Raw genomic sequence first — 27,211 nt, 5'->3', positions numbered from 1 at the left:
AGAATTTCCAAGACAATATTAGTTCCCCAGTGGTACTCTGTTATTGTTGATGAAAATCAGAGGATGGGGTATTCTAAAATAGTCAAGTTTTCATGTATGTATGCCTTTTTAGAGTCCATAATGATGTAAATTCCAGTAAGATCCAACAATTTTTAAAATTCCAGCTAAATACAGTTCAACAATCATGAACTGAAACCAAAGCAGACATTTAAGTCCATTCAAACAAAATACCTTAAGTGGAGCCTGTTAATTAAACCAAACATTTTGGAGACACTCCCCTCCCTACACATACATCTTCACCTAGCAGGTGCATTCGAAAAAACAAGATTCTAAGTTAGTTATCAACCAGTATACAATTCCAGAATCACTATCTGACCTCCAAAGAAATGCTGAAAATGATAATCTTACCTTCGATTCAAAGGAAACAAAGAGAACACCATCCACGTCTTCCAGATCAGGCTTCACATCTGGAAAGGTACTCCCAGGACCCACAGGAGTGTTCTTTGTAGAAGTTAAAGATTTTCCTGTGTTTTTAGGTGGTCGCCCTGCCTTAGAGAGTTTCAATTTTCGTGGCCTCCCTCTTTTTCCAGGGACATTTGAAGGGGCATTCTGATTAGCATTCACAACCTTGGAGGCTGTTGAAATCTTAAGCACAGTTGTTCTCCTTCTGCCCAAGTCCTCTTTTCCTAAAAATGGGTCCCCAGCTGAACTCTTTGAACTGTCAGGTATTCTTTCTGTGTTAATGCTGTCAGATAGCTCAGGATATTTCCATTGAGGCTCTTTAAGTAAGGGATATTTCTGTACCACTCTGAGATCTGGTGAATGTTTTCTAAGACCATTTTCTGATTCCTTGCCTAAGCAGAAGCCAGTCTCACTGGAGTTTTCAATGTACGTAGGCAAATAGTCTAATTCTGTCAATACAGAAGATTTATCCTTTCGAGATGTGGAAAGCATGTTATCAGGGAGCTCAGAAATCTTCACTGTACTTTTGGTGACAGCACAGGGCTCCAGGTAGACTACTGGCATCTTTCCAGCGTCTAACTTGAACATTTTAGCTTGAGCAACACCTGATGGGCTATTTGGTAGCCATTTAGAAGACGGATGGTCAGCTTCTAGGTTATCAACTTTATTGTGCCTCTTTAGCTGTTTCTCTAGTATAGGATCATCATCACTGTTTGAGTATACATCTGTTTCCTCATCTGTCTCTTCCTGTTTTATAGTTACCCCTTCCGGGCACTCAGCAAGTTCGTATTCATAATCATCTACAGGCTCCTCTTTAATAACAACATTGAAGTTTCCATTCGGGTCTAATGGTGACACTACATGGGAACCGTCTTCAAAATTGTTGGCAACGAGACTGAAGAGACAGGGGAGGGAGGTTAAAAAGGGCAAAATTAAGACTCAGGAGGAAAAAAAGAAAGACTATTGGAAACCAAGTGACACATCAGATATCATGAGCCATTCTTCAAAAAACACTGTATAACTTGGCAAAGTTCTCAAAAGCAGTTTATCAACATCACACTTTTATCCTTTCCATCAATTTCTCATAAAAACTATATAGGATAAAGAGTAGGTTTTAGTAAGTAACCTTATAACAAATAAAAAGAAAGATATAACACTTATTTACTAATGGTATTTTTCAAATAAACTCAATTTTGAAAGTCAGCTGGCAATGACCCAAAATCAAACTCTAGAACTAATCCACACACCAATTAACCACTAACAATAAAAAGCAAACAAGTGTCCATTACAACTAAGAATTGCAATAAACATCAGGAAAGGACTTTCAAACTGCCTGATCTGTTTTAATTGAGATAAAATTCATACAACATAAAACATAACTGGCTGGCTCAGTTGCTAGAGCATGCGACCCTTTATCTTGGGGTTATAAGCCCCATGATGGGTGTAGAAATTACTTAAAAATAAAATCTTTAAAAAAAAAACATAAAATATAACGTTTTAACAATTTAAAAATGTACAGGCCAGTAGTTTCTTAGTATATTCACAATGTTGCTGCCAGGTGATTGTAAACTTTAAAATAGAAAAACTCGGGGGCGCCTGGGTGGCTCAGTTGGTTAAGCGACTGCCTTCGGCTCAGGTCATGATCCTGGAGTCCTGGGATTGAGTCCCGCATCGGGCTCCCTGCCGAGCAGGGAGCCTGCTTCTCCCTCTGACCCTCCCCCCTCTCATGTGCTCTGTGTCTCTCTCATTCTCTCTGTCTCAGATAAATAAATAAAATCTTTAAAAAAAAAAAAAAAGAAAAAAGAAAAACTCGGGGCACATGGGTGGCTCAGTCATTAAGTGTCTGCCTTCAGCTCAGGTCATGATCCCAGGGTTCTGGGATCGAGTCCCACATCGGGCTCCCTGCTCCGCAGGAAGCCTGCTTCTCCCCCTCCCACTCCCCCTGCTTGTGTTCCCGCTCTCACTGTGTCTCTCTGTCAAATAAATAAAATCTTTAAAAATAATAATAATAAATAAAATAGAAAAACTCACTTTCAATGTAATGAATCCACCATTAATTCTTCCAAAATAAAAGGGGAGGGTAGTTGAAGGCAAGTACATACAACCCAGTTAAACTCAGTGTTTATAATTCATTAAAAAAAAAAATCATCTTTTTAGCTTCCCCCTCCTCCCAATTAACCACTGAAAACATATAAATTGTCCAATATAACTTGAGGATCTGTTAGAACTACTCACTAACCCAATTAAAGTCACTTGTCTTTGTAAAATTTTTCATTAATCTCAAATACACACAAAGCAACCCTAACAACAATGCGTAGTTACTCATTCCTTGCACAACTTAAGATCTTGATCTTACTCAAATCCTTCAATGGAGGACTTCCACTTCCAGTTAGAATGTGGAAGATCACAAAGACAATCAATTCTGTCAAAACAATTAGAAAACACTAGGTAAATTAAAACCCTTCTCTTCTTTAAAGACCTCAAAGATCTCTAGTCACAAGTCCAAATGAACTGAATTCTAGAGAGGGACCAGCCTTCTCCAGTTGGCCACAGATGAATACTGCTTTAAACCCTGAGTACCGGGACGCCTGGGTGGCTCAGTCGTTAAGCATCTGCCTTGGACTCAGGTCATGATCCCAGGGTCCTGGAATCAAGCCCTACATCGGGCTCCCTGCTCCGTGGAAGCCTGCTTCTCCCTCTCCCACTCCGCCTGCTTGTGTTCCCTCTCTCGCTGTGTGTGCCTCTCTGTCAAATAATAAATGATATCTTTTAATAATAAATAAATAAAAACGCTGAGTACCATTTACATTGCCTGAAGCACAAGTGCACAAAGAAAAAAAGCAGTGATAAAGAATCTTTAGTAAGATACAGAGAAATCAGTCAAACTTTCAATACCTGAGTGTGAGCACACTAAAATCTAGAGAAGCCGAAAGAGAAAACTAGTCCTCACTCCCACCAATTACCCTCCAGGGCACTTCCGCAGAATAAGCAGCAGTGATGCAGGAAGCTGGCCTGAAAACCAAGAACTTGTACTCTCCCACAACTTAGATTCCAAGTTCCCGTCGCAGAGGAGTCCAATTCCACCCCTAACACATCTGAAACATGAAGCTAAAATTTATTAAAGTAAATCACCTAGATGAAGGGTACAAAAAAAAAAAAGAAAAAGGTGTGTCAAATCTGTGGGACAACACCAAACGACCTAACATAGTATGAACTGCACTTCCTAAAAGGCATTTAGAAAGAAAGGAGAACATTTGGATAGAAAAATGAACAAAAATACCCCAAAAGTAGAAGATTTTAACCCACAGATCCAAGAATCTCAGCTAATACATAGGAGAATAAATAAAAAGAAAGTCAAACCTAGGCACATAAAGATCAGGCAGCCGAAAATTAAAGATCAAGAGAAAAGTCTTATAAACATCAGGAAAAAAGACACATTAGAGAAACAACAAGAACAGACTGACTACTCACAGGAAACAATGTAAGCCAGAAAACAATGGAATGATAGTATTGAAAGAGAACAGTATTGAAAGAGTCAACCTAATGTTCCAGATTACCAAAGAAGCCTTCAAAGATAGACAATTTTCAGACAGCTGAGAAAACTGAGACTGCACAAGAAATACTACCTCCTAAGATCAGAAACAAGGTAAGAACTTAGTTAGCTCTCACAACTTGGATTCAATTGTACTAGAGGTTCCACCAGGTGACCAGGGAAGAAAAGTAAATAAAAAACACCCAGACTGAAAAGGACAAAGTAAAATTTTCTATTCAGAAATTTTCAGATGACATGATCTTGTATACAGAAAATCCTAAGGAAACCACTAAAAACCTACTGGAACTAATAAATGAGTTTAGCAAGAGTATCCAAGATCAATATACACAAAAAATGTTATTTCTACAAATGAGAAGTATCAAAAATGAAAGAAAAAAATTCCATTTCCATTTAAAACAGCATCAATAAGAATAAAATAGTAATAAACTGAACCAAAAAAGTGTAAGACTTGTACACAGAAAATTACAGAACACTGTTGAAAGAAATTAAAGACAACCTAAATAAGATATACCCTACATTTATGTACTGTAACACTTAATATTGGTACAACAGCAATACTTCCTTATCAAGATCCCACCTGGGACTTTTGTAAAAAATTCACAAGGTGATCTTAACATTACACATGAAAATGCAAGGATCTCAAAATAACCCAAAAAATCTTGAAAAATAGGAATGAAGTTCTCTAAAACTTGTATTTCACAATTTCAAAACTTACTACAAAGCTGTAGTCATCATAACGGTGTGATGATATTGGCATAAAGCAAACCAGAGATCAACTGAACATAATTCAGAGTTTAGTAATATACACCCACATTTCTATCAAATGATCTTCAATTGCCAAGAGTACCAAAACAATTAAGTGGAGAAAGAACAGGCTTACCTTATTCATAACAGCTAGAAAGTGGAAATAACTTTAATGTCTATCAACTAATATATAATGGATATATAAAATGTGCCACATCCATAGAAGATTATTTTTCAGCAATAAAAGAAACAATACAGGGGCGCCTGGGTGGCTCAGTTTAACTTTAAGCGTCTGCCTTTGGCTCGGGTCATGATCCCGGGGTCCTGGGATCGGCCCCACATCAGGCTCCCTGCTCAGCGGGAAGCCTGCTTCTCCCTCTCCCACCACCTCCCCCCCCCCCGCTTTTGTTCTCTGTCTGTCAAATAAATAAATAAAATCTTTAAAAATATATACAGATACAGATACACACTACAACATGGATGAACCCTGAAGAAGTCATGCTAAGTAGAAGACCACACATATTATATAACTGCATTTCTATGAATGTCCAAAACGGACAAATCCATAGTTGTATATGGATGGGGTGGTGTTGAGGAGGGGATGTGGGAAAGTGAGGAGTGACTAACAGAGGGCAAGGGGTTCATCTTGGGGGTGACAAAAATGTCCTAAAAACATCTGTCGTCAGTATAAGTATATACTTAAAAAAAAAAAAAAAACAAACCTGTGGTCATGGCTGCACAATTCTATGAGTATACTAAAAACCACTAAACTATACACTTTAAAAGGATAAATTTTAGGGGAACCTGGGTAGCTCAGTCTGTTAAGCATCCAACTCTTGATATCAGCTCAGATCTTGATCTCATGGTCATGAGTTCAAGCCCCACATTAGGCTCCACACTGGGCATGGAGCCTACTTAAAAAAAATAAAAATAAAAATAAATTTTAAAAAATAAAAGGGCGAATTTTATGGCAATGAATTAATCTCAATTTTTAGAAAGTTAATAAATATATACTAAGGAAGTTCTTTGACTGGACAGGAACCAATACGAAAATGGATCCAAGAATGAATGAAAAATAAATATGTGAGCATTTATAACACTTTTTCTTAGATTTCATTAAGTGACTACTGTTTAAAGCAAATAAAATAATAATGTTTGGGGAATTTATAACACATGTACAAAGACATGAACTGTAAGGACTGTCCTTATAATTAGCTATACATGTAATGCTACAACTAACTGAATTCTACTTTATAAATTAAGGGTGCACATTATAATCTTTACAAGCACTGCAATGGATTGAACTGTGTCCCTCCCAAATTCCTATGTTGAAGTTCTAACCCCCAATGTGACTGTACATGGAGAAAGAGTCTTGAAGACATAAGTAAGGTTAAATGAGGTCATAAAGGTGGGGGTGGTCTCTCCCCACTCTACGTGAAGACACAGCTCAGAGGCAGCTGTCTATAAGCCAGGATGAGAGTTTGCAACAGAAACAGAACCCTGCCAAAACCATTACCTTAGACTTTCCAGCCTCCAGAACTGTGAGAAAACTAATTTTCATTGTTTAAGCCACAGTCTATGGTATTTTGTTATACCAACCTAAGCAGACTAATACAACCACTTTTTAAAAAGAAAGAAAAAAGAGGCATAGCTAAAAAGGCAAGAGGCAATATAAATGTAATTTAAAAAACTCAATCCAAATGAAAACAAGGAAATATAATCGAAGAACACGAGAAAAGCAGAAAATATCAAGATGGAATGCTTAAAAACTAGCCCTATCAGTGATAACATTAAATGTAAATGAACAATCCAGATAAAGGTCAATAGATTTTAACAGTGAACAAAGAAAAAAGTTCCAACTATAAGCTGCTTAAAAAAAAAAAAAAACCACCACACAATTTAAATCCAATGACAGAAATAGATTCAAAGTGAAAGAAGGGAAAAAGATAAAACCATGTAAACAGAAAATCAGAAGAAAGCCATGGTGGCTCAATAACATCAAAGTACACTTTAAGTACTATCAGGGCGCCTGGATGGCTCAGTCGGTTAAGCGTCTTGCCTTGGCTCATGTCATGATCCCAGGATCCTGGGATGAGTCCCACCTCGGGCTCTGCTCAGCAAGGAGTCAGCTTCTCCCTCCACCACTAACCCTGCCCCCCGTTCATGATCTCTCTCACTCTCTCCTTTCTCAAATAAATAAATAAAATCTTTTAAAAAAAATAAAATAAGGGGTGCCTGGGTGGTTCAGTCGGTTAAGCGTCTGCCTTTGGCTGAGGTCATGATCCCAGTGTCCTGGGACTGAGCCCAGCATCAGGCTCCCTGCTCCACGGGGAGACTGCTTCTTCCTCTCCCTTTGCCTCTCCCCCTGCTTTTGCTCTCTCTCACTATCTCTGTCACTATCTGTCTCTATCAAATAAAATATTTTTAAAAAAATAAAAATAAGTACCATCAAAGATAAAAAGGGACCTTATAAAAATTTTATGAATTCAATTCATCAAAAAGACAACAATCCTAAAAGTATATATACCTTATCATATACCTTCAAGATAGTTTAAGCAAAAGTTTATAGTACTACAAAGAAAAAGACAAGTCCGCTGACTCTGATGGGAGATTTTAACATACCTTTCTCAGTAACTGATAGAGGACATCGTACAGACAGACAAACTGAGAAAGAAATGAACAATAGTATCATACTTACCTGAGAAAACTACAGAACACTACATCCAGCAAATATGCAACACATACATTTTCAAGTGTGCATTTAGTATTAATCAAAACTGACCATATGACAATAAAGCAAAGTCACAATAAATTTCTATTTCAAAGGTTTTAAGTCACATGTTCTCTAACAATAGAATCAAGCTACAAATCAGTAACAAATATCAGTGTAACATACCAAAATTTGTAGAAGGCACCTAAACCAATGCTCAGAGGAAATTTTATAGCTTTAAGTAAAAAGTCTAAAATCAATTATCTTAGGGGTGATAAATTTGTTTGCTAAGTGCTAGATGGTAAAAATTTTAGGCTTTGAGGTCCATACAGTTTCTATTACAACTACTCAACTCTGCCACTGTAACATAAAAGCACAGACAATATATAAACAAATGAGCATAACTGTATTGCAACAAATGGACAATGTAATTTGAATACTATATAATTTTCACATGTGACAAAATATTACTCTTCTTTTATTCTTTTTCCCTACCTATTTAAAAATTTAAAAATCAGGGGCACCTGGGTGGCTCGGTCATTAAGTGTCTGCCTTCAGTTAGGTCATGATCCCAGGGTCCTGGGATCGAGCCCCACGTCGGGCTCCCTGCTCTGCCAGAAGCCTACTTCTCCCTCTCCCACCGCCCCTGCTTGTGTTCCCTCTCTCACTGTCTCTGTCCAATAAATAAATAAAATCTTTAAAATATATATATATATAAATCATTTTTAATTTGCAGGCCATGCAAAACAAATGGTGAGCTACGTATGGTCCACAGGTCTTAGTCTGCCAAGCCCTGTTCTAAAATAGGCAAATTAAAGCAAAAGTAAGAAGAAAGAAGAAATAAAGATGAGAGGAAAAATAAAACAATGAAACAGGAAACAATAGAGAACTGAATCTGTGATCTGAAACCTGCCAACAAAGAAAACTCCAAGGCTTCCCTGATGAAGTCTATCAAACACATAATGAAAAAAATACTAATCTTGCACAAATCCAGAAAAATGCAGGTCAATGCAACAATCTACAACTTGTTTTATGAAGAAAGCATAACCTTGAAACCAACATATCAGAATAAAACTACAAATATCCATCATGAATTTACATTTAAAAACCCTCAACAAAATATTAGCAAATGAATCTGACAATATTAAAAAGGCTGTTATTATAACCCAGTAATATTTATCCCACAAGTGCAAAGCTGGTACAGCATTTACAGCCCTTATGTTAACTTTGTTCACAGACAGCACAATTGTGTGTGTAGAAAATCCAAAGAATTGGGCTCCTGGGTGGCTCAGTTGGTTAAGTGACTGCCTTCAGCTCAGGTCATGATCCCGGAGTCCTGGGATCGAGTCCCACATCGGGCTCCCCGCTCAGTGGGGAGTCTGCTTCTCCCCCTGACCCTCCTCCCGTCTTGTGCTCTCTCTCTCAAATAAATAAAAAAATAAAATCTTTAAAAAAAAAAAAAAGAAAATCCAAAGAATTACAAACTAGTAAGTGAATTCAGCAAGGTAATAAGATACAAAATCAATATATAAATATCAATTGTATTTCTATATGCTATCAAAGGTTGGAGGGTTACACTACTGGATTCCAAGATTTATTATATCTAATGTCATCAAAACCGAATGGTACTGGCAAAAGAATAAACTAGTAAGTGGAAAACTTAGTACAAGAGTAGATCCAACTATATATATAGTCACCTGATTTTCAAAAACATGACAATTTTAAAGGTCTTTCAAATAAATGATCGTAGCCACTAGACAGCTGCATGGAAAAATATGAGCCTTGACCTTCATCCTCACACCATACACAAAAACTAAGCCAGGATGGATTACAAACTTAAATGTGAAAGCTAAAACAAGTTCCCTCTTTCAAAAATTTCACTTAACTGGTGAAAAATAGATTTTTCTTTATGCTTTCTTTAAAAAGCTTTATTCAACCTAACTGTGCATCCACAGAAGAATGGATAAAGAAGATGTGATAATATGGAAATGGAAATTTACTCAGCCATAAAAAAGAATGAAATCTTGCCATTTGCAAACAACATGGATGGACCTAAAGGGTATAATGGTAAGTGAAATAAGTCAATCAGAGAAAGATAAATACCATATGAAGCAACTCAAGCTGCTTCCATATCTTAGCTATTGTAAATAATGCAGCAATAAACACAGGGATGCACATATGTTTTCAAATTAGAGTTTTCATTTTCTTTGGGTAAATATCCACTAGGGGAATTATTGGATATGATAATTCTATTTTAATTTTTTTAGGAACTCCACACTGTTTCCCAGAGTAGCTGCACTAGCCTACATTCCCATCAACAGTGCCAAGAGTTCCTTTTTCTCCACATCCTCACCAACACATTTCTTGGACCACTTCCTTACACCATACACAAAAATAAACTCAAAATAGATTAAAGACCTAAACATGAGACCTGAAACCAGAAAATTCCTAGAAGAAAACATACGCAGTTATCTCTTGACATCAGCCATAGAAACATTTTTCTAGATATGTCTCCTTTGGTGAGGGAAACAGAAGCAAAAAAACGACTACCCCAAAATAAAGAACTTCTGCAGAGCAAAGGAAATCATCAACAAAATAAAAAGACAACCTACTGAACAGGAGAAGATATTTGCAAACAATATGCCCCAGTAGGGGTTAATATCCAAAATATATAAAGACTTAAACAACTCAACACCAAAAAAATAAATAATCCAATTAAAAATGGGCAGAAGACATGAACATTTTTCCAAAGAAGACCTACAGATGCCCAACAGACACATGAAAAGATGTTCAACCTCACTTATCATCAGGGATATGCAATCAAAAACCATAGTATCACCTCACACCTGTCAGAATCGCTAAAAACAAAAACATAAGAAATAAAATCCACCATTTTAAGTGACAATTCAAGGATTTTTAATAAATTTAGTTTCGCAATCCAGTTTCCTTTGTCTTTTTTTTTTTTTTTTAAGATTTTTTATTTATTTGACAGACACAGCAAGAGAGGGAACACAAGCAGGGGGAATGGGAGAGGGAGAAGCAGGCTTCCTGCTGAGCAGGGAGCCCAATGTGGGGCTCGAACCCAGGACCCTGGGATCATGACCTGAGCCGAAGGCAGACACTTAATGACTAAGCCACCCAGGCTCCCCTCCTTCATCCTTTTTAAAAGGTTAAGCAAAACAAGCCCTTTTTTTCTCCTCCCTATAATGTCAGTCTTTACATAAGTTCACAAAGAAATGCCATTCTATATCAAGTAATTGAAAATTATTTAATTAAAGTTCTCTCATTACCTTCACATTTCAAGACATTAACTCCCAAAATGTAGAAAAAAATCTGTATCTTCTTTTCATTTAACCACATGACCTGAATTTGTTTTCAGTAGCTGAGAACTTCCTAAAGCTAGATCTTGGCTGCTATTGCAATAATTGCTTTCACATTTTCCTGAGGAATTAAACTTGCTCTTAGAAAGATTCTCAGAAAGTATCTCTCCTTATCTTCCAAAAAAAACTTTATGCATAAAGCATGAAAATTTGTCTTGGCGGGAGGATTTTGCATACAACCCTGAATTTTCAGTTCTAAGAAGTCTATTCAAATGAGGTGAAAGATTATTTAAGCAAGAATACAAGCAAAACAAACAATTTGTACAATTTGAAGAAAAGGATCACTTTTCTGTTGATAGCACATAATCAATGCAACAAATAAATATGACATATACCAGTCACTCTGAAACACATTTTAAAAGCTTTAAGTGTGGGACACCTGGATGGTTTAGTCAGTTAAGTGTCTGCCTTCAGCTCAGGTCATGATCCCAGGGTCCTGGGACCGAGTCCTGCATGGGGCTCCTTGCTCAGGAGGGAGCCTGCTTCTCCCTCAGCCAGCAGCAACCCCTGCTTGTGCATGCACGCGCTCTCTCTCTGACAAACTAAATCTTTTTAAAATAGATAAATAAAAACTCTAAGTGCTACGGATAAACTCATTCAGTCAACATTAACTGAACATCTACAATGTGACAGTATATTTTCTTGGGCACAGGGATTACCAAAATAAATAAAGCACAGTCCCCTACACTCAAGGAACTTACAGACCAGTACAGGAGACAGACAAGGAGACAATACAATGTTATTTAACTTAATAAACACTACTGTAAAGATGTGTACAGATGGCTTCCATGAAACTGGTACTTATTTGATTAACCAAAAAAAAAAAAAAAATCCATTGGAAAAAGGGACTGTAGAATGCAAAAGAAAACAGAGTTCTCAGAAAATGAAATCTGATAGCTGCAATAAAAGTTTCAGTAAGTTATAAGTTAAATCAAGGAAACCTCATATAAAATAAAGCAAAAGATAATGACAGAAGAAAAAAAAGACCATGTAAAATAATCAATCCAGGAGATGGAACAACCAAAAGAAAACTTTAAGTGGAAAATGTACCAGAATAATACTAAATATATTCCTAGAACTAAGGAACATGAATTTCTTGATTGAAAAATGCAGCACAAAAATAAGAACCATACCAAAGCTCATCACTGTGAAATTTCATAATATAAGGGGATCAACAACAAAAGATGTTAAGAGCTTCAAATGACCAAGAATCAAAAAGGCATCAAACTTCAACAGTGAGGGCAGCTGGCTGGCTCAGTCAGTAGAACATGTGACTCTTGACCTCAGCGTTGTCAGTTCAAGCCCTGCATTGGGTATAGAGCTTACTTTAAAAAAAAAAAAAAAAAAAAACCTTCTCAACAGGAAACTGGAACACATTTTCAAGCAAAGATACCCGACCAAATAAATTTATAACATATGAGGAAACATATAACAAAGTTATTTTTCACCATGCAAGAAGAAAATTAAAAGGCTGAAAGGGGTGAAGCAGGTTGAAAGACTATTTCCATCAGAAGTGATTTTTTTTAAAGATTTATTTACTTGAGGGGCGCCTGGGGGCTCAGGTGGTTACACATCTGCCTTAAGCTCAGGTCATGATCTCCAGGTCCTGAGATGGAGCCCCACATCGGGCTCCCTTGCTCAGCAGGGAGCCTGCCTCTCCCTCTTCCTCTGCCTCTCCCCACTACTCCTGCTCTCTCTCTCACTATCTCTGTCTAAAATGAATAAATAAATTTAAAAAAAAATTATTGGGGCACCTGGGTGGCTCAGTCATTAAGTGTCTGCCTTCGGCTCGGGTCATGATCCCAGGGTCCTGGGTTCAAGCCCCACATTGGGCTCCCTGCTCAGCAGGAAGCCTGCTTCTCCCTCTCTCCCACTCCCCCTGCTTGTGTTCCCCCTCTCTCACTGTTGTCTCTCTCTCTGTCAAATAAATAAAATCTTTAAAAAATAAAAAATAAAAATTAAAAAAGAAATAAAAAAATTCTTAAAAAACAAAGATTTATTTACTTGAGAAAGAGAGAGAGCGCACGCAAGCACAGAGGGAGAGGAAGAAGCAGACCCCCACTGTGCGGGGAGCCCAATGCAAGGCTCGATCCCAAGACCCTGGGGGATCAGACCTGAGTCAAAGGCAGACGCTTAAACTGACTGAGCCACAGAGGCACCCCTCCATCAGAAGTGATTTTATTTAAATATTCTAAAATTCTATGTTCCATACATCCTTTCTGAGGGAACTACTGAAAGAGGTACTTGAGAAAAAAAAGAGAACACAAAGCAACTCAGACAGCTTAAAATATAAGAAACAGGAGGACCTACATAAGGGAAAGGTAAATGTAGTCAGCAGGATGACAGCAAAGTGAAATCCCAAGGCAGCTTTGTATGGTCTTAGAGAACAACCATTTCAGATTAGCAAAGGAAGATAAAGAGCAACTGAAGACAGTGTTCAGACGAGACAAAAAATTTTTACTTTAATTAGATGAAAGTATGTGTGTGAATAAACTGAGAAATTTCAAGTTTAACTGAAGAATTTGAAAAGAATTAACACTAGGCCTAAAGAAAACTAAGGAAAAGGGAAAAATGGCAATAATTACTAAAAAACAAAGTAATACAAGAAAATGTTATGGTATACCACTTGGCTCAACGGTATAGAAAATTTATATTGTAACATTAAAAATGGATATTTTTGTGACAAATATACTGATAAAATGAGAAAAGAATAACAACTGAAAGATTTGGGTAACATGTAAAATGGTAATTAGCTGGCACTGTATATGATTTAGACAGAAGCAAATATCACAAGAAATGATTATAAGTGGAAAAACAAATATCCTCTATGAAGAAATACAGGGGGTGAAGAGGAGTGAAGTAAGAGTGTATTTTTCACCATGTGGTTTTAGTTAAGCTTTTTAAATTATGTATATATATTCAGCATATAATAATTTGTCTGGTCTTCCTCCAGTGTTCCTGGCACGAAGTTTCTAAAACACTTGGAAATTCCTAAGTGACAGAAATGTCTTTTGCTATTCATGAGCCCACTGGATCACATCTAAGATTATGCTAATGAGGTAACAACAGTGAGCTCCTAGATAGCTTCATGATGGGGGCTGGGCACTAGATAAACCAACTCTGTGATTAGAGGATTCGGACTACAAAGCAGCCTTACCTCCAAGGGAGGGAGGGGAGGCTGAAGATTAAGTTCAATCACCTAACCAATGATTTAATCAATCTCACCTACTTAATGAAACCTCAACTAAAAGTGGACACCAGAACTCGATGGAGCTTCCTACCTGGTGAACATATCAATATGCCAGGAGAGTGACATACCCTATGCCTCCTAGGGAAAGGGCACGGAGGCTTTACATTTGAGACCTTCCTGACCTCACATTGAGTCTCTTCATCTGGATGATTCATGATTCTAACCTGTATCCTTTATAATAAAACTGCTCTCATAAGTATAGTCCTTTCTGAGTTCTCTTGAGTTATTCTGGTGAATTAGTAAACCTGAGGGTGGTCATGGGAACCTATGAATTCATAGCCACTTGGTAAAAAGTCCAAGTAGCTTGGAGACCCTACCTGACGATGGCATCTGAAGTAGGGGCAGTCTTCTCGGGGACCGTACCTCCAAACTTATGGAGTCAGTGTCAGAACTAAACTGCAGACTTGGTGTTGAAACAAAATAGTACTCCTTTCACTTAAAATTTTCTTTTATTTTAAGGCAATCAGTAGACCCTGAAGAATTAAACAAAGAAGTAAAAGTCTGGGGTGCCTGGGTGGCTCAGTCGGTTAAGCGACTTTTAGTTTCAGCTTGGGTCATGATCTCAGGGTCGTCGGATCCAGCCCCATATTGGGCTCCACACTGGGCGTGGAACCTGCTTGGGATTCTCTCTCTCCCTCTGCCCCCCCTCCCCGTGCATAGGCACTCCCTCTCTCTCTCTAAAAAAAATAAAAATCAAAAAAATCAAAACTCTGACAAATAAGGGCAAAACTGGAGAAAAAGGCATTGCAGCATTCTACAAGAGTAATACACTAGATAAAGAGACAAGATAATAAATACATCAAAGTAGGTAAGAACCAACAATGACTATTTTTTTCTAAAAAAGGGGGGTGGCTCAGGTGGAGTAGGGAAGGACTGTAGGTGGAACCTAAAAGTCAGGCAATTACCATTACAAAGCTATACTAATTAAAACAATATTTTACCTAAGGGTAGACAAACTAATCAAAGGGGAAAAATGGTATCCAAGAACAGACCCTCACGTGTATAACTACCTGAGCACTCCCAATAGCCAGTAAGTATATAAAAACGAATATAAAAACTTTACTAATTAAAAAAAAATGCAAATTAAAACCACATGCTCCTTTCACCCCTGCTATTCAACATAATACTGGAAGTTCTAGCTACAGCAATTAAGCAAGAAATAATATACATTCAAACTGAAAAAGGAATAAAGCTACCTCTATTCATAGCTGACATGATCTTATATGTAGAAAACTCTAAAGAATACACACACAGGAAAAAAAATCAGTTAATAAACAAATGCAGCAAAACTACAAAATACAAAAGTCAAGAAGTATCAGCAATATTTCTATACTGAGCAATATACAATATAAAAAATTTTTTCTCGGGCGCCTGGGTGGCTCAGTTGGTTAAGCGACTGCCTTCGGCTCAGGTCATGATCCTGGAGTCCCGGGATCGAGTCCCGCGTCGGGCTCCCTGCTCAGCAGGGAGCCTGCTTCTGCCTCTGACCCTCCCCCATCTCATGTGCTCTCTCTCTCTCATTCTCTCTGTCTCAAATAAATTAAAAAAAAAAAAAAAATCTTAAAAAATTTTTTCTCAAAAAGAAAATTAAGTAAACCGTTCTATTTGCAATAGCATCAAAAAGAATAAAATACACAGAAATAGATTTAACCAAGGACGCAAAGACTTACACTGAAAACTATACATTATTGCTGAAAGAAATTAAAGACCTGAATGGAAAGATATCCCATGTCCATGGACTGGAAAATATAATATTGTTAAGGTAACAACACTACCCAAAGCAACACAGAGATGCAGTGTAATCCTTATCAAAAATAAAACAATGGTCCTTTTTGCAGAAAAAGTGATACTAAAATTCAAATGGCATCTCAAGGGATCTCACATGGCCAATCTTGAAAAACAAGAACAAAGTTGGGAGACTCCCACACCTCTCAAACCCAAAACCTACTACAAAAGTTAAAGTAATCAAACCACTGGTACCAGATTAAGAACAGACATATACATATAGACCAGAACAGACAGCCCAGAAATGAACCCCGACATATATGGTCAACTGATTTTCAACAAGAGTGCCAAGACCATTTATATGAAAAAGTCTTTTTAACAAACGGTGCTGGGAAAATTGGGTATACATATGCAGAACAATAAAATTGGCCCTTTTAACACTCATAAACATACTCAAAATGGGAGCACCTGGCTGGCTCAGTTAGAGAAGCATGCAACTCTTGATCTCAGGGTCCTGAGTTCAAGCCCCAGGCTGGGTGTAGAGATTACTTAAATAAATAGAAAGTTTAAAAAAATATGCAAAATGGATCAAAGGCCTAAATTTAAGAGCTAATTCTCAATAACTCTTAGTACAAAACACATGGGAAAATGTTTATAACCTTGAATTTGGTACTGGTTCTTTAAACAGGACACCCACAAAATAAATAAATAAACAGGACACCAAGAGGACAAACAGAAAAAAAACAGAAAAATTATACTTCATCAAAATTAAAAACTTGCTTTTGTACAACAAAGGACACTATCAGAGTCAACTCACACAAAAAAGAAAAATATCTGCAAATCATTTACTTAATAATGGATTAACATCTATTATAAAGAACTGTCACAACTCAACAACAAAAAAACAATTTGAAAATGGGCAAAGGACTTAGATATTTCCCCCAAAGAAGATACACAAATGGCCAATACATGAAAAGATGTTCAACATCACTATTCATAAGGGAAACAGAAATCAAAACCACAGTGATACCACTTCATACCCATTAAATGATTAAGTGACTATTAAAAAAATAATAATAGTAACAAATGTTGGCAAAGATGTGGAGAAATTGGACCCTTGTGCAGTGGGTGAAAATGTGAAAGAGTTCAGTCACTATGAAAAACAGTACGGTGGTTCCTCAAAAAATTAAAAATAGAATTACCACAAGATCCATATATTCCACTTCTGGAAAAATAACCAAAATAACTGAAAGCAGAGTCTCTAAGAGATATTTGAATACAATGTTCATAGCAACATTATCCATAATAGCCAAAAGGTAGAGGCAACCCAAGGGTCCACCAACAGATGAATGGAAAAACAAAATGTGGTATATACACAAAATAGATTATTCAGTCACAAAAAAGAATCAAGTACTGATACATGTTGCAACATGGATGAACTTTAAAGACATTATGCTATGTGACAGAAGCCAGACAGAAAAGATTAAATATTCTTTGATTCCATTTATACGAAGTATCTAGACTAGGTAAAACACAGACAGAAAGTAGAAGAGAAGTTACCAGGAGCACAGATGAACAGTTATCACTTAATGGGTATAAAGTATGTATTTAGGATGAAGAAAATGTCTAGAAATGGATAGTAGAGATGTTTACAAAAAACTGTAAAATGTACTTAATGCCATTCAACTGTACACTTAAAAATGGTTAAAATGGTAAACTTCATGTTATGTATATTTTACCGCAACTTTAAAAAACCCACAATAGGGATGCTTGGGTGGCTCAATCACTTAAGCATCTGCCTTCGGCTCAGGTCATGATCCTAGAGCTCTGGGATTGAGTCCAACATCCAGCTCCCTGTTCGTCAAGGAGAGTTTCTCCCTCGGCCTGCCTCTCCCCCTGCTTGTACTCTTGCTCTCTCTGACAAATAAATAAATAAAATCTTTAAAAAGGGGGGCGGGGGGCTCCTGGGTGGCTTAGATGGTTAAGCATCTGCCTCGGCTCAGGACATGATCCCGGGATCAAGTCCCACATCCGGCTCCCTGCTCAGTAGGAAGTCTGCTTCTCCCTCCTCTGCCCTTCACCCTGCTTGTGCTCTCACTCACTTGCTCTCTTAAATAAATAAATAAAATCTTAAAAAAAAAAAAGTTTGGGGTGCCTGGGTGGCTCAGTCGTTAAGCGTCTGCCTTCGGCTCAGGTCATGATCTCAGGGTCCTGGGATCAAGCCCCGCATCGGGCTCCCTGCTCAGTGGGAAGCCTGTTTCTCCCTCTCCCACTCCCCCTGCTTGTGTTCCCTCTCTCGCTGTGTCTCTGTCAGATAAATAAATAAAAATCTAAAAAAAAAAAAAAAAGTTTAAAATAAAAATTAAAAAAATTTAAAAACCCACAATACTTTGCCACTACACTCACCGGAATAGCTAAAATGAAAAAGAAAAAATACACTAAACCTGGTAGGGATGTTGAGCAACTTCAATTCTTACTCACTGACTGTGGAAGAATAAGTTGATAAAACTATGTGAGGACTTATACTAATGCTAACCATACGGGGCACCTAGGTGGCTCAGCTAGGTTAAGAGCCTGCCTTAGGCTCAGGTCATGATCCCAGGGTCCTGGGATCAAGCCACACGTACAACTCCCTGCTCAGTGGGGAGTCGACTTCTCCCTCTGCCTCTGCCCCTCCCCTCACTCATGCTCTCTCTCTCAAATAAATAAAATCTTAAAAAAAAAAAAAAACCACATATGTATACCCTATGATTAAGCAATTCCACTTCCAAGTATATGCTCCAAAGAAAGCACTCAAATGTGAACCCAAACTAGAATATCCATAACTGCACTATTTATAATGGTCACTGAAATAATTTTTTTTAAAGATTTTATTTATTTATTTGAGACAGAGAGAATGAGAGAGAGAGAGCACATGAGAGGGGGGAGGGTCAGAGGGAGAAGCAGGCTCCCCACCGAGCAGGGAGCCCGATGCGGGACGCGATCCAGGGACTCCAGGATCATGACCTGAGGCAGTCGCTTAACCAACTGAGCCACCCAGGCGCCCACTGAAATAATTATAATGGAAACTATCCAAATGCCCATTACCATTAAAATAACTAAATTGTGGTTGACTTGGTGTCCATGTGTAAAAAAAAAAAAAAAAAAACTAAACTGTGGTATTATCTAAAAGGTGAATACTGTAGATCAATGAGAATAAATCTACAACAACATGTAACAACATAGGTGAATCTCACAAACAATGTAAAGCTAAAAATGGTAGACAAAGAAGAATAAATACTGTATTATTCCTTTTACATTAAAGGAGGCAAAAATATCTAACATTAGAAGATAATGTTCATCCTACTGGGGAGGAAGGAAGGACAACAACTGAAAGAAGCCTTTAGAGGGGCTCCTGGTGTACTGATATATATTTTTTGTGATATTAATGCTGGTTATATGATTATGTTCAAGTTGTGTAAATTCATCTAGCTGTACTGTATGTATGATATGTATCACATTCCAATTTAGTAAGTCACACAAAAATAAAGAGAAAATGAATGTTGAAACAAAGAAAAGGTAAAGAAAAAAAGTGTTAAAAAGTTAAATTTGGTGGCACTATGCAGGAGAGTCTAAAGAGAGAAAAAATAACGGATTCGCAGTGCATGGTACCTGCCCTCAGCAGATACCTTGGCTTCATGCATAGATTTAGCTTAAATGTAAGTAATTTCTAGTCATGGGGTGCCTGGGTGGCTCAGTCAGTTAAGCGTCTGCCTTTGGCTCAGGTCATGATCCCAGCATCCTGGGATCGAGCCCTACATCAGGCTCCTTACTCTGCAGGGAGCCCGCTTCTCCCTCTCCTCCCCGCTTGTACTCTCTCACTGTCTCTCCTTCTCTCTCTCTCAAATAAATAAATAAAATCTTAAAAAAAAAAAAAAATGAAGGACTTTATTTGCCAAATAATGTCAGAATAGTGGTAATAGGACATAAACAAGCTGATCAATCTGTTAAGGGGATCACACATGACCTTCAAGAGAACAAGTACAGTAATGTGACCAGGAAAGACTGCAGGGGATATTAAGAAAGAAGTGAGAAAACTCAAGCAATGGGTGAAGATTATTCATTCAACAACACTAGCAGGGGGTGCCTGGGTGGCTGAGTCGTTAAGCGTCTGCCTTCGGCTTGGGTCATGATCCCAGGGTCCTGGGATTGAGCCCCGCATCGGGCTCCCTGCTCAGTGGGAAGCCTGCTTCTCCCTCTCCCACTCCCCCTGCTTGTGTTCCCTCTCTCGCTGTGTCTGTCTCTGTCAAATAAATAAATAAAATCTTAAAAAAAAAAAAAACACTGACCGTAAATAAGAGAAGGGAAGGGGGAGTAAATGATAATGGAAAAAGACAACTAAGAAAAAACTTTGTCATGTCTTTAAAAAAAAAAAGAAGAAGAAGAAGAAAAGCAAAGCAAAGAAAAAAAGAAATAGCAGAAGTAGAAAGAAACTAAAGATCCTGGAAAGAGAATAACGTAAAAGCACCAGCTCTCATTAATAAGAAACTCTAATTCCCAAAGGATAAAATACTGTCCCCTAAAACTATGCTGAAATATATCATAATCTTAGACAGAAACATACCAAATTAAATGACAAGTTAAAGATGTACTGCTAATTACTCAAAGTAATGAAAAATCAAATCTGAGTGTTCACAAATGGTATTTTTAATATTCCAGAAGTTTCATTTCATTGACACTATTCAGGTTTTGGTTAAAGTACACAAATTCAAATATTTACTACCTATGGAATATCACTCTAGGATTGAGGAATCGGTACCAGGTAAAACAAATCCTTACTGTCACAAAGCTTATAAGCTAGTAAGAAAAGCAGAGTATATACTAGCCAACCCAATAAGGTGATAGGTGATGAATGCTATAAAAAACCCTAAAAGACCAAAACAGAGAAATTCACTAAAAATAAGATAATAGATCTAAAAAAAAATAAGTATGAGACTAGACCTGAACGATGAGGGAGTACCAACAGTATAATAATATGCAGAAACACTTAAGGCAGACGCAGAGGGAATGGACACCTGGGTTGCTCAGTGGGTTAAGTGTCTGCCTTCGGCTCAGATCATGATCCCAGGGTCCCAGGATAGAGTCCCCAGGATAAGCCCTGCTTAGCAGGGAGCCTGCTTCTCCCTCTCCTGCTCCCCCCTGCTTGTGCTCTGTCAAATAAATAAATAAAATCTTTAAAAAAAAAAAAAAAAAAAGCAAAGGGAATTTGAAGAGAAAGGGGGTGAACTGAGGTGGCTGAAATGTAGCACACTCAGAAAAGTATGGTACAAGATTAAGTCCAAAGAGATAAGGCAAGGAGCCTTTAAAGTATAATAGTAAGCCACTGGGGGCGCCTGAGCCGTTAAGCGTCTGCCTTAGGCTCAGGTCATGATCCTTGGGTCCTGGGATCGAGCCCCACATCGTGCTCCCTGCTCTGCGGGAAGCCTGCTTCTCCCTCTCTCACTCCCCCTGCTTGTGTTCCCTCTCTCGCTGTGTCTCTGTCAAATAAATAAAATCTTCAAAAAAAAAGTAAGCCACTGAAGGGTTTTAAGAGAAGAATGACATAATCTAATTCACATTTTTCAAAGAACATTCAGTCAGCTAAGTAGAGCATGGATTGCAGGGGGTAAAAAGAGAAGCAACTGGGAAACCAGTTAGATGGTATGCAGTGGAAATGATGTTCTGGACCACCATGTTAGCAAAAGAGATAGTACAAATCATTACGCTCATATACTAAGGGTGGAGATGTAAGTGGTTTTAAATTTTTGTTACCGAATTTGGCAATTAATCAAATTTTAAAACCTGTGTACCCTTTGATCCAGGCAGTTCCATTCCTATGAAATCCTTGTATTTGGAAAAGTGTCCAAGAACATGTGCATGAGAAATTTTACTGCTACATTTGTTATAGCCAAACTGGAACAATCTCAAGGTCCATCAAGAGGCCTGATTAAATTCATTTTATGGATACCAAACGGCCCTTTGAAAACGCTTAACATAGGATGTTCACTGTTGTGATTAAAAAAGGATTCTAGGGTGGCTCAGTTGGTTAAGCATCTGCCTTCGGCTCAGGTCATGATCTCAGGGTCCTGGGATCAAGCCCCACAACGGGCTCCCTGCTCAGCAGGGAGCCTGCTTCTCCCTCTCCCATTCCCCCTGTCAAATAAATAAATAAAAATCTTACAAATAAATAAAATAAATAAAAAGGGATTCTAGACTACAGAACACTATTTCACAAAACCATTTCATAGGGCGCCTGGGTGGCTCAGTTGGTTAGGCGACTGCCTTCGGCTCAGGTCATGATCCTGGAGTCCCTGGATCGAGTCCCGCATCGGGCTCCCTGCTCAGCGGGGAGTCTGCTTTTCCCTCTGACCCTCCCCCCTCTCATGCTCTCTCTAACTCATTCTCTCTCCCAAATAAATAAATAAAAAATCTTTATTTAAAAAAACCATTTCATCTATTTCTAATTTTGGTATTTGTGACTTCATCTTTTCTTTCCTATTAACTCAGAGTGGTTCTTCTCTATAATAATGTCATTCTCCCTTACTTGCATTCTGATGTGGGGGAAAAAAGGTAATGAATGCCTTTGGCTCATGATCCCAGGGTCCTACCTTTTCCCATTTCTTGGGAAAAAAATATATGTGCCAGTGATTCCAGGTACACCCATGTCAGTGTTCAATTAGCCAATCAAATGTAAAAACAAATAAAAACTATGCCATACTTGGAAAAGTTGAAGGATCTGTAAGTGTTTAGGTTGGAATTATGTAGAAGGTAATATCATTAAGGCAAGAGTTATTTTGGTTGGGGCCTAGAAAAGTTCTGAAAACAGAAGATGGCCAGTCACGTTTTGTTAATGCCTAAATAAAGAAGAGAACTCTTGGCGGGATATAAAAATTTTTTGTCCAAATGTTTAATGGACAGTCACGTCAAAGAGGGTATGGACTGATTCTGCCCTCTACAACTACAATTACCTTAAGAAGAAAAAGTAAAAGTGGGGGCAAACTTACAAAAGAGGGAGCACAAAGATAAAAAGACAAATTTCAACTTACACAAAATAAGCAGTGATCCATTAATGGAATTAGCTGCCTCAAAAATTTGTGAAACCAAAACAGATAAAAACAAAAAAGACTATGTGTTGACAAAGATGTGGAAGTAAGAGGAACTCCTGTACATTGTTGGTAGAAGTGTAAACTGGTATAATCATTTTGAAAAATTCTGGCACTATCTATCTACTAAAACTAAAATACAGCAATTCTATGCCCCAGCAATGTAATCATATTCAGTGGACTGAGCAGAAAAGAGTCAAGGAATTAAAATATGTATGTATGATTTTTAAAAAACTTTTAAATCAACAAATAGGAGATTTGCAAACTTTTTCTGTAGAGAGGAAGACAGTAAATATTTTAAGGCTATGCAGGCCTCATATAGTCCCTTTTAAATATTCTTATGTACGTACAAAATAGGCTGTAGGCCAGATATAGCCAACACCTGCCTAAAAATAATCTGAGCTCCTAAAACAAGCATTTGGAGACAAAGTTTACATATAGCTAAATACCATTTTCACAACTGAAAATAATGCTATTTCTTGGAGCATGCACTTCAAGTTGTTCCTTTTTTTTTTTCTGAAACAGATTATGCATTTGTAAATCTGAACCATTTCCTCGATCCATTAAGATCAAAAACTCAACCACATTAACACCAAAAAACTGCTCTCTATAACAAAGAAATACACCTGACCCTTTCAGCTAACAAACTCCTTCTCACCCTGGCCTCCAAGGTAATTTTAAAAATAAATTCTCCGGGTTACCTGGGTGGCTAAGTCAGCTAAATGTCCAACACGACACCCCTGATTTTGGCTCAGGTCATGATCTCAGGGTCCTGGGATCGAGAGCCCCATGCAAGGGACCCCCCCCTTAGCAGGCAGTCTGCTTGAGGATTCTCTCCTTCCCCCTCTGCCCATCCCCCCAACTCAGGCTCACAAGCACCCACGCACTCTCGCAGTCTAAAATAAATAAATAAATGTAATCTGGGGCACCTGGGTGGCTCAGTCGTTAAAGCGTCTGCCTTCGGCTCAGGTCATGATCCCAGGGTCCTGGGATCGAGCCCCGCGTTGGGCTCCCTGCTCCTCAGGGAGCCTACTTCTCCCTCTCCCACTCCCCCTGTTTGTGTTCCCTCTCTCGCTGTGCCTTTCTCTGTCAAATAAATAAATAAAATCTTTTAAAAATAATAATAAAAAAATAACAAAAGTAATAAAAATAAATTCTCCATTATCTAAGGATAGATTAAACTCCTGGATAATGAGCTTAAAAATACTGATAGTGAACTGTTCAAATTTTTTTTAATTGTGTTGGGTAATAAAGATGATTAGACTATGGTTGGAAAATCAGTTATAGATGACATTCGCTAGTTACAACTATTAAAAAAATACTACAGTCTACACTGTCTGATACTAGTATAGCCAATTCTCTTATGGTTACTGTTCGGATGCAGTATCTTTTCCCATTATTTTTTCTTTCGACCGATTTCTCTCTCTCAATCTACAGTGTTTCTCTAGAAAACAGCATATAGGTGGATGTAGTTTTTTATCCAGTCTGACAATAACTCATAGATTTTAGAGAGAGTGCTTTTTTGGGGCGCCTGGGTGGTTCAGTCGTTAAGCATCTGCCTTTGGCTCAGGTCATGATCCCAGGGTCCTGGGATTGAGCCCTGCATCGGACTCTCTGCTCGGCGGGAAGCCTGCTTCTCTGTCTCCCACTCCCCTTGTGTTCCCTCTCTTGCTGTCTCTCTCTGTCAAAAAATAAAATTAAAAAAAAAAAATACTACAGTGATAAGCAAAAATTGAAAAGAGCACTCACTCCAAAAACATCCTTTAGAAAAAGCGAAGCACTAACTTGTCCATAATAAACAAGTCAAGGGGAACTCATGCGCATGGGGATTCCAAACTCAAAGAATAGCAATAGTTAACGGGATACAAATTAAGTGAGAAAGAAAAGGAAAAGTACTGGGCTGGGATTTAGTTCTGCCGCACTTGTGTTCTAACATTCCAAATAAGGCAAGTTTCTGATTTCTAGTTCCACATGTAAGAAGCTTGGAAGTTGCCACTATGTCCTAAGCAAGTAAAATGCTAAACAGACTGAAAAATCAACTCTTCTTGGATCTGTAAGATAGGTGAAGACACAGTGCAAACTACTGAGATAGGTGGAATACAAGGGGGTCCTGGCTTTAGTGCAGCATAGACTAACAAGTAAAAACCATCTCAGGGGGGCGCCTGAGTGGCTCAGTTGGTTAAACGACTGCCTTCAGCTCAGGTCATGATCCTGTAGTCCCAGGATCGAGTCCCGCGTCGGGCTCCCTGCTCAGCGGGGAGTCTGCTCCTCCCTCTGAGATCCTCCTCCTTCTCATGCTCGCGCTCTCTCATTCTTTCTATCTCAAATAAATAAATAAAATCTTTAAAAAAAAAAAAATCTCAGGAACCAATGCCAGCCAGGGTAAAAAAACCTGAATTGTAAATGACAAATTGCTAGAGGCTCAGTTTTAGTAAGTCTGAAAGTTAAAAACTCCAGTGGAAAGAAGAGCTCCCTCACTTTTTATGAGTTTTATCCCCAGGAGCTAGACCAGGTTCTCACAGGAGATATCTCCTCATGGGAAACAAAAACAAAAACAAAAACCAGCAGGGCAGGGGGAAGCACTCTGTTTAACAATGAGGCCTAACCTCTAGAGAAAGCAGTTAACAAGAGCCTAACCTGCTAGGGTTTTATCAGAGCCTAACTGCCCTAAGTGAACAGAAATATCCAAAAGCTGCTACTTTGAAAAGATCAATAAAATCAAGAAGCCTCTAGGGGCAGCTGGCTGGCTCAGTAGGTAAAGCATGTGACTTCTGAATCTCAGGGTTGTGGGTTCAAGTATCATCTTGGGTGCAGAGATTACTTAAAAATAGTATCTTTAAAAAAAAATTAATAAGCCTCTAGCCAGGCTTATAAAAAAAAAAAGAGGACACAAATTAAATCAAATATATAGGGGTCCCTGGGTGGCTCAGTCGATGAAGCATCCAACTCTTGGTTTGGGCTCAGGTCATGATAATCAGGGTCCTGTGATCAAGCCCCATATCAGGCTCCGCGCTCAGCGCAGTCTGCTTATCCCAATCCCTCCCTCTCTACTCCTTCTGCTAGCACATGCAGGCATGCGTACACACACGCTTTCTCTCAAATAGAATCTTTAAAAAAAAAAAAGTATATAATGTGATAATGTTATCAGAAGGGATATCACTATAGATCCCATGGACATCAAGAAAATAATAAAGGAGGGACGCTTGGGTGGCTCAGTTGGTTGAGCATCTGCCTTTGGCTCAGGTCACAATCCTGGGGCCCTGGGATCAAGCCCCACATTGGGCTCCCTGCTCAGCAGAGAGCCTGCTTCTCCCTCTCCCTCTGCCCCTCCCCCCGGCTCATGCTCTCTCTCTCTCTCTCTCTCCTCTATCTCAAAAACATATAATCTTTAAAAAAAAAAAAAAAGAAAGAAAATAATAAAGGAATACTATCAACAATTCTTTGTCCATAAATTTGACAAACCAGATGAAATGGACAATTCCCTGAAGAAAACAAACTGCCAAAACTCACACAAGAAACAGGCAATCACAATAGGGCTGTATCTACTAAAAAAATTTAATCAATAACTAATAACCTTCCAAAACAGAAAGCACAAGTCCTAGGTGGGTTCAACTAGTGAATTTTCCCAAACATTTAAGGAAGCAATTATATCAATTCTCTACAACCTTTCAAAAATTTAAGTAGAGAGAGTACTTCTTAACTCATTCTACAAAGCCAGAATTACCCTAATACCAAAACCAGACAAAGACATTGCAAGAAAATGACAACAATTGTTTAATAGCAAATTGAATCCAACAATGTATAAAAAGAATTATACACCTTGACCAAATGGGATTTATCCCAGTATGCAAGGCTGCTTCAACATTCGAAAATCAATTAATGTAATCCATCATATTAGCAGACTTAAAAGGAAAAATATTACATGACCATATAAATAAGAGTTAGAAAAAACATCTGACAAAATCCACCACCCACTTACAATAAAAACTCAGTTAAACTAATAGAAGGGAATTTCCTCAACTCGACTGAGAATAACTATAAAACACTTAAAGCTAACATCATACTTAATGGTAAGAAAGTAGAAGCTTTCCCAATAAGATCAGAAACAAGGCTCCTCTCACACTCCTGTTCATCACCATACTGGAAATCCTAGTTAATACAATAAAACAAGAAAAGGAAATAAAAGGAATACAGATTGGTTGGGGGAAAAGAAAGAAAACTGTTTTTGTTCACAAATGACATGATCATCTAGGTAGAAAACCCAAA

At 38.1% G+C, this 27,211-nt stretch overlaps 1 protein-coding gene across 11 annotated transcripts in view; it reads right to left on the bottom strand.

The window, feature by feature from the left end:
• MGA (MAX dimerization protein MGA) overlaps nucleotides 1–27,211 on the bottom strand; it is a 159,103-nt gene that overhangs the window by 60,859 nt on the left and 71,033 nt on the right. For all 11 annotated transcript variants that reach the window (XM_034994280.1, XM_034994281.1, XM_034994286.1 and 8 more), the window contains one exon: nucleotides 409–1,357. In XM_034994280.1, the coding sequence (XP_034850171.1) occupies nucleotides 409–1,357 (949 nt within the window). The remainder of the gene's footprint in view (nucleotides 1–408; nucleotides 1,358–27,211) is intronic.

The sequence above is a fragment of the Mirounga leonina genome, unplaced genomic scaffold (genome assembly GCF_011800145.1).
Source record: "Mirounga leonina isolate KUSES-001 unplaced genomic scaffold, KU_Mleo_1.0 Mir_91, whole genome shotgun sequence".
NCBI classification, from domain to species: Eukaryota; Metazoa; Chordata; class Mammalia; order Carnivora; family Phocidae; genus Mirounga; species Mirounga leonina.
Note: the sequence above shows the minus strand (reverse complement) of the source record. Positions and strands in the feature narration are given on the sequence as shown.